This window comes from Aptenodytes forsteri, unplaced genomic scaffold (genome assembly GCF_000699145.1).
Source record: "Aptenodytes forsteri isolate BGI_AS27 unplaced genomic scaffold, ASM69914v1 Scaffold404, whole genome shotgun sequence".
In the NCBI taxonomy this organism is placed as follows: Eukaryota; Metazoa; Chordata; class Aves; order Sphenisciformes; family Spheniscidae; genus Aptenodytes; species Aptenodytes forsteri.
In genome coordinates, this window is record NW_008795629.1 from 5,138,567 (window position 1) to 5,149,175 (window position 10,609).

The 10,609-nt window shown below is 65.8% G+C and overlaps 3 protein-coding genes across 4 annotated transcripts in view; all 3 read left to right on the forward strand.

Moving 5' to 3' along the window:
- Positions 1–3,979, forward strand: part of PRSS56 (protease, serine 56) — a 7,979-nt gene extending 4,000 nt beyond the window's left edge. Inside the window, exons 4-16 of the mRNA XM_019472873.1 lie at positions 4–232; positions 336–444; positions 525–684; positions 842–984; positions 1,132–1,291; positions 1,405–1,593; positions 1,701–1,862; positions 2,011–2,074; positions 2,352–2,514; positions 2,925–3,069; positions 3,202–3,284; positions 3,561–3,677; positions 3,806–3,979. Coding sequence (XP_019328418.1) covers positions 4–232; positions 336–444; positions 525–684; positions 842–984; positions 1,132–1,291; positions 1,405–1,593; positions 1,701–1,862; positions 2,011–2,074; positions 2,352–2,514; positions 2,925–3,069; positions 3,202–3,284; positions 3,561–3,677; positions 3,806–3,979 — 1,898 coding nt within the window. The remainder of the gene's footprint in view (positions 1–3; positions 233–335; positions 445–524; positions 685–841; positions 985–1,131; positions 1,292–1,404; positions 1,594–1,700; positions 1,863–2,010; positions 2,075–2,351; positions 2,515–2,924; positions 3,070–3,201; positions 3,285–3,560; positions 3,678–3,805) is intronic.
- A 1,099-nt stretch (positions 3,980–5,078) lies between these two features.
- Positions 5,079–9,190, forward strand: CHRND (cholinergic receptor nicotinic delta subunit). The gene is made up of 12 exons (XM_009282389.2): positions 5,079–5,130; positions 5,881–6,026; positions 6,218–6,262; positions 6,364–6,473; positions 6,563–6,718; positions 6,955–7,070; positions 7,320–7,520; positions 7,870–7,981; positions 8,104–8,218; positions 8,441–8,642; positions 8,748–8,860; positions 8,946–9,190. The coding sequence occupies exons 1-12, from the start codon at positions 5,079–5,081 to the stop codon at positions 9,126–9,128; spliced, it is 1,551 nt and encodes a 516-aa protein (XP_009280664.1). The 3' UTR covers positions 9,129–9,190.
- A 1,010-nt stretch (positions 9,191–10,200) lies between these two features.
- The window catches only part of CHRNG (cholinergic receptor nicotinic gamma subunit), a 5,448-nt gene continuing 5,039 nt past the window's right edge, over positions 10,201–10,609 (forward strand). For both annotated transcript variants that reach the window (XM_009282390.2, XM_019472879.1), the window contains exon 1: positions 10,201–10,292. In XM_009282390.2, the coding sequence (XP_009280665.1) occupies positions 10,250–10,292 (43 nt within the window). In that variant the 5' untranslated portion in view covers positions 10,201–10,249. The remainder of the gene's footprint in view (positions 10,293–10,609) is intronic.

A 10,609-nucleotide genomic window follows, 5' to 3' on the forward strand; every position in this document is an offset into this window, starting at 1 on the left:
GGGGTGCAGGATCCCCCCTCTCACCCTGGCTTTGTCCCCCAGGGAGCTGCGGGCACCGTGGGGGCCCCCAAGTCAACGCCACGGCCCCCCGAGGACGGATCATGGGCGGCAGCGTGGCCCCACGGGGAGCCTGGCCCTGGCTGGTGTCGGTGCGGCTCCATGGGGAGCTGATGTGTGGAGGGGTGCTGGTGGGGCACTCCTGGGTCCTCACTGCAGCCCACTGCTTCGCCGGGTATGACGGGGGGCACGGCAACACAGGGATGATGTCCCTGCAGAGGGGGGCATGGGGTGGCACCCCTGTCACCCCTGTAACTCGCTGCCCCCCACCCCGCCAGGAACCGGAATGAGCTGGCATGGACGGTGGTGGTGGGTGACCACGAGCTGGGCAAGCTGGATGTGGGTGAGCGGGCAGTGCCCGTCCGGCGCATCCTGCCTCACCCCAAGGTTGGTGGAGGTGGGCACCCCTCTGACCTCCCTGTGCATGCCACAGGGCCTCCCACTGACACCCCCCCATCTTCTTCCAGTTTAACCCCAAGACGTTTCACGGGGACCTGGCGCTGCTGGAGCTGGCGGTGCCACTGGCCCCGTCACCCACCGTCAGTCCCGTGTGCCTGCCCAGCGGCCCCGCGGAGCCCAGCCCCGGCACCGCCTGCTATATCGCAGGCTGGGGCTCCCTCTACGAAGGTAGGTGCCACCCCGACACCCGTGGGGTCTGTGGGGCGTCCCCCTCAGTGCCCTCTCCAGTGCCCAGTGCTGACGCACCGGGCCAGGGCAGGGGGGTGCAAAAGAGAGGGGGGTGCGCAGGCACGGGGGACCCCGTAATGGGTGCCTTGCCCATCAGAGGGGCCAGCGGCCAATGTGGTGATGGAGGCGCGAGTGCCCCTGCTCAGCCAGGAGACGTGCCGGGGTGCCCTGGGCAGGGACATGCTCACCAACGCCATGTTCTGTGCTGGGTACTTGTCCGGGGGCATCGACTCCTGCCAGGTAACGCCTGGGGCTGGGGGGCTGCCAGCCCCCCAACTCAAAAATCCCTCGTGGCACACAGTGCTGGGCATGCGCCGCAGCCCGGCACAGCCCGGCAGCATGGTTGGGATCCTGGCCCAGATTGATGCACAGGCATCCCCCCCACAGGGCGACTCAGGGGGCCCGCTGGCATGCCAGGACCCCTCCTCGCACCGCTTCGTCCTCTATGGTATCACCTCGTGGGGCGACGGCTGTGGTGAGCGGGGCAAACCAGGTGTCTACACCCGCGTCGCCACCTTCGCAGACTGGCTCAACCTCCAGATGGACCGTGAGTGCCCCCGGCCATGCTGGGAGGGACAGAGGTGCCCAGGGTGCTGCGGGGATACATCGCTCCCCGGGGGGGAGGTTCAGCACCTCATGGCAGCCCCGGTGCCCTCGCAGCCGCCCCCGGCAGCCGGGAACCGAGCTGCTTCGACCTGCTGGCACTGGCCCAGCTGCCCCCTGAGCAGCAGCCGCCCGAGCGCGCCCGCCTCTGCGCCTTCTACTCTGGGTCCTGCCGGGCCCCCCAGGGCCGGGCCACCTGCGCCCGCCTGTCCGAGGAAACCTGCCGTGCCAGGACGAGACGATGTGGTGAGCCAGGGGGTCATGCTGGGGCGAGGGTGTGGGGCAGGACCCCGTTTCTGGCAGTGTGGGGCCAACGTGGTGCCAGGGCCATGGCTCTCCCTCTGTGCCCACAGAGCTGCACTCCTATGCCCAGACCTTGGTGGATCTCTTGCGCCAGGCTGGGGACTTCATCCGAAACCAGCTCGACTTCTCCTTCCTCACCCATGCCCTGCCCCAGCTCCTGGGCAAGATCTACGGGCACCTCTTCCCCCCCCGCATCCGCAGGGATGTCCCAGGTACCCACCCGGGCTGGGCCACCCCGTGCCCACTTGGGGTCCCATCGGTCCCCCCCATGCCAGTGGCCAGGGCACCAGCAGCCTGCCCTGGCACCCCCATGGGGCTTCCCTACCCCTTGTCCCTCCTGTCCCCCTCTTGTCCTCACAGACCCGGCTGTGGCAGGGGGCCAGCTCAGCCCCACGGCAGAGGGACCCCGGAGACCCCCCACCAGGTGAGGCATGGTGGGCCATGGGACAAGGGGGGCTAAAGGGTTTGGGGAGGTGGGCAAGATGCCCATGGGTGCTGACATGGCTTTTTGGGGACAGCCTAAAGCATTGGGATCCTGCTCTTCCTGCAACTAGGGCACACCCGGAGGGAGGTGGGCACAGCCCCCCAGGGTGCCCAGGGCCAGCCAGGTCCCACCAGGGGTGTGCAGGGCGGGGGGTGGCACTGCCCAGGGGATGGGTGCCACCGGGCCCCTGCCTGAGCTCGCCCTGCTGTGCTTGCAGGCAGGGGGCCGGGTGGCCGCCCCCCTTCTCAGGGCTCTTTGGGGCTGTGGGGCCACGGCTGCAGGACTGGGTGGAGGCGCTGAGGGCCATGGCAGAGGGCAACCCCTCGGCACCCACCCCGGACGGAGGGCAGCTCCCTGGGGAGACGTGTCTCTTCTTGCAGGTATTTGGGGAGGGATGGGCTTTGGGGGGCCCCTGCCCCTCTGGTGACAGTGCCACCAGGGACCAAAGCCCAGCAGTTCCCCCATGTCCCCTCCTGACATCCCTTGGGCCCATTGTCCCCTGTGCAGCCACGGAGGTGCCATCTCCCACTCTGCCAACACAGAGGGGGCATCTCACCCTCCCCAGCTGAAACCAAGTGCTCCCAGTCCAACCAGTGCAGAGCCAGCCATGGGTCTGACCCCGCAGCTTAGGATCTGACCCAACACAGCCATAAAGACATCGCATGTCCTCAATGCCCCATCTGATACCAGCCCAGCCGTGCCCTGTGCTCTGCCACTGTGCACCTGGCCATGCCCATGGGTGCCCTATGGGTGCCCCACCGTCCACCCTGTCTCCCGTTCCCTTCAGCAGGGCGAAGAGGTGGTGGAGGAGCTGGTGGGACAGGGACGAGCCTTCCTTGCCCAGCTGCGGGCAGAGCTGGACCTCAGTACCCCTCTTGACGCCACGGAGCCGCGATGGGCACCCAGAGAGCTGGCGGGGACCCCTGCTCCGAGCCGTGAGCCCTGGGAGCTGGGGGGGCTGGGGTCGATGGGGCAGCGGGGGTGTCCATCTGCCGGCCGGCTCCGTGCCCAGGCAGTGCCCACTGGCCGCATCCCCGCCAGGGTTTTCACACCTCTCTTGGTGGCAGGGTCTGTGCTGAGGGGGAAACGTGAGCTGTTGCCCACGGAGCTGCCGGGGGTGGAGGAGGAGGAGGAGGCAGGCGCAGGCAGAGGTAAGTGCTCTGCAGCCCCCGGGCACTGCGGGATGCCACATGCCACAAGCACAGCCTCAGCTTCACACCCCAGTCCCAGGGCTCGTTGTCCCATGTTGGTGGGACAGTCCTTGGCCATACCCCCCTCCACAGGGACCCTCTGCCCTGCTCCCCCAGCGTCCCCAGAGCATGGGTGCTTCTCCTCAGGGTGGGCAGCAGCATGGTGCCCCCATGACTTGTCCTGCCCCTCAGTGCACCCCTGATGTCCCCCCTCCATCTCTCTCCTGCCTGTCCCCGGGGTTGCAGCCTGCCCAGGCCTCAACGAGTCAGTGGTGCGGGTGGGTGCGGTGCGGGAGCTGTACGCCTGGGTGCTGCGGGTGCCCGAGCCGGACCTGGCCATGACCTTCCAGGAGGTGAGTGACCCATCCAGCTGCACCGAGCCCCCTGCCCTGGCAGCCAGACGGTGCCACCCCCAAGACCATCACCATCCCGCTGTGCCCCTGGTCCCCCTGGGACTCACAGTGTTGTCATCTCCCCACAGATCCTGGTGGACTTGGGCTCCAAAAATGCAAAGGGGCTGTACCGGGCGCAGGTGCGGGCCATGGTGGGGGGCCGCCCCACAGCCTTCGCTGGCCTCGTGGGGCTGGAGAGCGACTCGCTGGCCCGCAGCATGCCTGGCCTCGTCGCTCTGGCGCTCGAGGCGCTGAAAACCTAATGGTGCCCGCAGTGCCCTGGGGCACCATGCCAGCATGGGGACAGGGTGCTGGGGCAGGGGACTCTCATGTCCTTCAAACACAGCTCCCTCCTCAGCTCAGGCTCTTCCATCCTTTTGTCCCCCATCGTGCCTCAGTTTCCCTCTTCCCACCAGCACTGCCCGACCTCCCCAAGGCAATGGGGTGCCGGGGCGCACCTGGAGCATCTCAGCTGGGGATCATAGCCCTCCACTCCCCTGGGACCCCCACCTTGGCAAGCCCACCCCCACCCCATTTTCCCTAGAGGCACTCGGGCTGTTATTTATTTGTACAGAGAAAGGTTTATTTTTCAATAAAGAAGGGCTCTATTTTCCAGTAGCTGGCGAGTGTGAAGTGAGTGCTGTGCCACACGGTGCCAGCGAGGCAGGTGCCAGCGGGGGGACTTTCCATGGGGGATATGACATCCCATTGCATCCCCCTTCCCGTTCCCCTGCACCCCAAAGCGATGTGCCCAGCCTTGGTCCCTGCCCCTGGCATCGGTGTTGTGCCCAGCCTAGCACAGACTCCCCACCACCCCCGGGGGTCGGGCACCCCTCCTGCCCACTGCAGCACCTGTAGCACAGCACCAGTGCCCACCCCTGGTGCCACCCCATGGGGGACCTGCAGGAAACCTCCTGCCAGTGCAGGGGCTGAGCGTGCCCTGGGCCAGCGGCGAGCGCCGGGGTGGTGCCACCCCCATGCTTGGGCATCAGTAGGTACCAACCCTTCCTGCTCGTGGGGAGCCTGCCGCCCCCGAGCAGCATCACTGGGGCTGCTGAGCAGCAGGAAGGGACCGCTCCTCCCAGTGCACGGCAATGCCCGTGCTGGGGTGCTCAGATGCAGGGTGATGGGCTGACACCCATGGGGCCGGTGAGGCCAGCTGCGCCTGCCCATCTCCCCTTCTCCAGGCGCGGGGGTGCCGGAAGAGAAGGGTGGGAGCGGGTATCCGGTCCGGCACCCTTCCCCCTCGGCACCTGGCACCATCCATCTCCTGCTCCAGCTGGCAGCCGGACATCCGCTTGGCCAGGCCAGGCGGGGAGGTGGCCAGGGCCTGGCACTGCACGACAGCACCGCGGGCATCGCATGGGGGACCTGCCGGCGCAGCTGGCCCTGCTCGGGGCGCTGGTGCTGTCAGGTGAGCAGGGCCCCGGGGTCTTGGGCACGAGGTTGCCCCGTTGCTGGGGGGTTCTGGGCCCCCTCGATGGGGTTGGTGGGAGGTGATGGTGGCAGGGTCCAAGCTGGGCACAAGTGCCCCCAGGGCTGCATTTTGGCCATTGCCTGTCAGAGTCCCATCACTGAGCATTCCCTGTGCCTCCATCCTGACTGTGCCACCCGGAGCCGTGTCCCTGCCTGGGCCATGTGTGTGTGTGTCTGTCTGTACACAGTGGGGCTGCATTCCTGCGTGTGTCCCTGTGTGCCAGCATATGAATCCATCTGTCCATGCACAGTGCCACTGTCTGTGTGTCCCTGTGTGTGCCTGTCTGTCTCTGTGCACACTGACACTGCATCCATGACCACATGTCCCTGCCTACACTGGGTCCATGTCCATGTGTCCGTGTCCATGTGTGCCTCTGTGTGTGCATCCACCTACGTGCCCGGTGCCACTGCGTCTGCACCCAAGTGTCTTGTGTCTGTGTGTCCCTGTGTGTGCTGGGTCTGTATCTGTGTGTCCCTCTGTGTCCGTGCCCACATCCTTGTCCCATGCCCATGTGTGCCCATGTGCCCCCGCATGTGCCCATGCCCCTGTGCAGCACACACATGCTGGCCTCCTCCTGTCTCCTCCATCCTTACACCACCCTGCCCTCACCGAGAATCTCTGCGGGGTGGAACTGGGCCCAGTAACCCCCCCAGCCCCACCCCAGTCTGCCTGACCCCACACCCCCAGGCGGGCTCTGTGTGAACCAGGAGGAGCGGCTCATCCACCACCTCTTCGAAGAGAAGAGCTACAACAAGGAGGTGCGCCCCGTTGTCTCCACCGACCAGGTCGTGGACGTCTACCTGGCCCTCACACTCTCCAACCTTATCTCACTGGTGAGTCCCAGAGGGCAGTGCCCGCCGTGGGGTGCCCTCCAGCCATGCTTCACCCATGGGGCTGGGTGGGTGGGAGGAACCCTGGGGCTGCTGCCCCGAACCCTGGCTGGTGAGGGTTGGGGGTCCTGGGCTGGGGGGAACGGCTGCTGGGCATGGCCCTGGCATCTCACTGCCCCACGCTGTCATTGCAGAAAGAGGTGGACGAGACGCTCACCACCAACCTATGGGTCGAGCATGTGAGTAGGGGCAGGCGTCACGGCGTCAGTTGTGCCCCAAGGCACAGGCAACAGGGTGGCCCAGCATGGTGAGGGAGTGACCCGGGGATCCCCCCCTCCAGGGCTGGACCGATTACCGCCTGCAGTGGAACAAGTCTGAGTTTGGGGACATCGAGGTGCTCCGCCTGCCGCCGGACATGCTGTGGCTGCCTGAGATAGTCCTGGAGAACAAGTGAGCCGTGCCTCAGTTTCCCCCTCCCAAATCCCCTGAGGCATGCCCAGGGCTCCCCCTGCCATCACCTCGTCTCTCTCCCGGCACAGCAACGACGGGCTCTTCGAGGTCGCCTACTACTGCAATGTCCTCATCTACAACACGGGTTATGTCTACTGGCTGCCACCTGCCATCTTCCGCAGCGCCTGTCCCATCAACGTCGACTTCTTCCCCTTCGACTGGCAGAACTGCACCCTCAAATTCAGGTGCTGGGGGGCTGGCTGGGGCAGGGCAGGGGCGGGCAGCAGGGTGGGCATCCTGGCCCTCTGCGGTGCCCGCTGCTGCCAGCACCTTCTCTTGCTGTTGGGGCACAGCAAGGTGCAGGTTTGCAGGTGACTCGGTGGCCCGAGTCCATCATGCTGGAGGTCAGGGTGGGTGAGTGGTAGGTAACAAGCAGCAGGCGCAGCCCCTCACTGCCTGTTCCCCCCTGGCTGTGGGCCAGCTCGCTGGCGTACAGCGCCCTGGAGATCAGCATGCACTTGAAGACAGATAGCGACCCAAAGACGGGCAAATATTACCCGGTGGAGTGGATCATCATCGACCCTGAAGGCTTCACAGGTAATGCTTGTGCTCTCTGCCGTGTCCTGTGGCAGCGGGACACCCTGTACAGGACTCAGGGGCACCCTGGCATTGGGGCACCCTGCCATGGAGAAACCCAAGCACCCGGGGCTTTGGCACCCTGGCACCCATCCCACCAGGCTTGGAGCTACCCAGACCCAGGATGGGGAGACTGGGTGCTGGTGGGGCTGGTGAGGATGGACATGGTGGGGGCCCCCATGCCATGCGCTGTCCCATGTGCCCCGGCAGAGAATGGGGAATGGGAAATCATCCACCGCCCGGCCCGCAAGAACATCCACCCTGACAACCCCCCCGAGAGCAGCGAGCACCAGGACATCACCTTCTACCTCATCATCAAGCGCAAGCCGCTCTTCTATGTTATCAACATCGTCACGCCCTGCATCCTCATCGCCTTCATGGCCATCCTTGTCTTCTACCTGCCCGCCGACAGTGAGTGAGCCCCGTGGCACCTATGCCAGGCACGGGGGTCACCCCATGGGGCACCTCCATGTCCCACACCTGCACCAGATCCTGGGACATGGGGACACCCCATTGCCCAGCACAGGGACATCCTGGTACTGGGACACACCCACGTAGGACAACCATCATCCCAGCCAGGCACCCTGGCAGGGGCACACTTGGGCACAGGATACCCCATGTGGGACCCTGGGATACCCCCATAATAAAAAATCCTATATGGGGCACTGTATGGTGGGACACTGGGAGGGCAATCCCAGCACTGGGGGCACTGGGAGGGGGACCTGGAGCAGACTTTGCCCTGAGCTCACCTGCTCTCCAGGTGGTGAGAAGATGACCCTGGTGATCTCGGTGCTCCTAGCCCAGTCCGTCTTCCTTCTGCTCATCTCCCAGCGCCTGCCCGCCACCTCCCACGCCATCCCCCTCATTGGGAAGTGAGTCCTGGGCATCGCTGGGTGCAGCATGGACATTGCAGGGTCCCCGCGGTGCCAGATGGCAGCTCTGCCTGTGCCCAGCCCCTGTGGCAATGCCAGCCCCAGGTCCGTGTCCCCCACAGGTACCTGCTTTTCATCATGCTGCTGGTGACGGCCGTGGTGGTGATCTGCGTCGTGGTCCTCAACTTCCATTTCCGCACCCCAAGCACCCATATCATGTCTGACTGGGTCAAAGAGGTGAGCGGGGTGCTGGGCTGGGGTAGGTGATCTGGTGGGTGCAGGGGTGCCACTGTGCCCCACAGAGGGCATGGGACAGCACAGCCCCAGCATTGCATTGGATGTCCCATCTGCGCCACCCCAAGAGGTTGCATGCCTGGGTTGGGGGCAGAAGGTGGGGGACAAGGTGGTGTTGCACCAAGGGGGTGGCTGAGGGACCGGACACCACCTCCTGTGTCCCAGGTCTTCCTGGAGAGCGTGCCCCGCCTGCTGGGCATGTCACAGCCAGCCGAGAGCCCGGCAAGCGCCCCGTGCATCCGGCGCTGCAGCTCGGCCGGCTACATCGCCAAGGCGGAGGAGTACTTCAGCGTCAAGTCCCGCAGTGAGCTCATGTTCGAGAAGCAGTCGGAGCGGCACGGGCTGGCCAGCCGCGTCACCCCTGCCCGTGAGCCTCGGCCCCTTTGCGGGGACAGGGGGAAGGGTGGCGGAGCAGGTGTCTCTGGGGTTGGCAGCCCTTCGGAGCTTGTCTCACCGTCCCCCTCGCCCCCAGGTTTGGCACCTGTGGACCCAGGCGAGGAGCAGCTCTACGAGCACATAAAACCTGTCATTGATGGCGCCAACTTCATCGTCAAGCACATGCAGGAGAAAAATAGCTACAATGAGGTGGGGGCCACGGGCATGGCGGGGCAGAGGGGGCTCCCTGTGCCCACTGTGCCCCCCACTGCCTGGCTCCTGGCTCCTTCCCCAGGAGAAGGACAACTGGAACCGTGTGGCCCGGACCCTGGACCGCCTCTGCCTCTTCCTCATCACCCCCACGCTGGTGGTGGGCACCCTCTGGATCTTCCTCATGGGCATCTACAACCACCCCCCACCACTGCCCTTTGCCGGAGATCCCTACGACTACCGGGAGGAGAACAAGCGTTTCATCTAGGGGTGGGGGATCACGTGCCAGCCCCCTGCTCCTTCCCACTCACCTGCCTTGGCTGGGGAAAATAAAGCTGGATGCGTCTCACCACGGGGTCCTGAGCTGGTGGCTGCTCTCAGTGTCCATCTCTGGGCACAGTGCCCACCCTGAGCGCTGTGCGTGGGCTGGGCAGGGTGATGTCCCCCCAGGGAATGGGTGCTGTTGGGTGTCCTGAGCATGGTGGTCCTCAGCTGTGGCTGGAAGGGGTGTTTCCCAGAGGCAAACCTGTTACACAGGGCAGGGTTGGGCTGGGCACATGGGACAGGATGGGCTGGGGAAGGGGATGGACCCCCCCAGCATGGCACCATTCCCTGCGGACCCACTGCAGGGGGCAGAGTTGCCATCAGTGCCCACATCACCCCCCCCATTCCCCCGACCCCCCAGCCAGACCCACGAGTGTCCCCCCATGGTACACCCCATCCTGCAGCCCCTGGCTGGAGGCCGAGAGGGGTGTCTCCTTCCCCGGCTCAGCAGCGGGACGCCAGGGCTCCGGTTTCAGGGGGCACAGCTGACATCCCCCCACCAGCAGCGGCCCAGAACAGCTGTCACATCCTCTCTGCTGAGCCAGGAATCTCACCCCCCTCCCCGCCCCGACCACCCTACACAGGGCCTGACAGGATTTGGACCCCCAAGGCGGGCATCACTCCCCAGGCTGACATGGTGGGACTTGCCTGCCCTTTCCCCACCCTACACCCTGGGGGCAGCCACTGCCATGGGGGGGGGCAGTGCACTGCTGGGGGTACTTGCAGGGGGGCACCCCTTTTCCATAACCCATGGGTGCCTGGGTTTCCGCTGCAGGGAGATGCATCCCTCTGTGGGGGACATGGGGAAACTGAGGCACGGAGCTCATTTTGCACCCAGACCCAATTCCAACCCCCCCGGCACAAAATGCCAGAGGAGCTTCCCAGCAAACTGGCATCATCCTGCCGGCAGGGGGGTGTGGGTGGACACCCATCCCTCCCTGGCCTCTGTGGCTGTTGGGAACAGCTGACGGTGGCAGGGGACAGCTGTCCTGTCCCACCAGGCGCCAGGCCCAGAACACCGCCACACGGGCGGCCGAGCGGAGCCCCAGCCCCTGCGCCACCACCATGCGCTGCCGTGGTCTCCTCTTTGCCCTCTGCGCCCTGGCAGGTAAGGGGTGCCCGCCCTGGGGAGAGGCCTGGGGGGGGCACCCGGCCACCCCCCACCTTTGCCCTTGGGGATTTGTCACCCATGGGTGTACAGTGCCGTGCACCCTCCCACCAGGGTGTTCCCATGCTGGCAGCCCACTGTCCCCACGTCCTGCCCTGGAGAGGTCCCTGGGGTGAGCGGAGAGGGGGATGTGGGGGGGATGCACACCCCCCCGCTTGCATGTTGGGACACTGATACACAATGTCAGGCACACACAGCTGCGTGTGCACACCCACAGTAAACACACAGGTGGGCACTCCCCTCCCCATGTACACCCC

Bases quoted from the DNA above. Each gene is read 5' to 3' on its own strand.
- CHRND (XM_009282389.2), top strand. From the start codon at position 5,079: ATGGGGGACCTGCCGGCGCAGCTGGCCCTGCTCGGGGCGCTGGTGCTG. The intron at 6,474-6,562 runs GTGAGCCGTGCC...CTCCCGGCACAG, and splicing joins GAGATAGTCCTGGAGAACAA to CAACGACGGGCTCTTCGAGG. The intron at 7,521-7,869 runs GTGAGTGAGCCC...CCTGCTCTCCAG, and splicing joins CTTCTACCTGCCCGCCGACA to GTGGTGAGAAGATGACCCTG.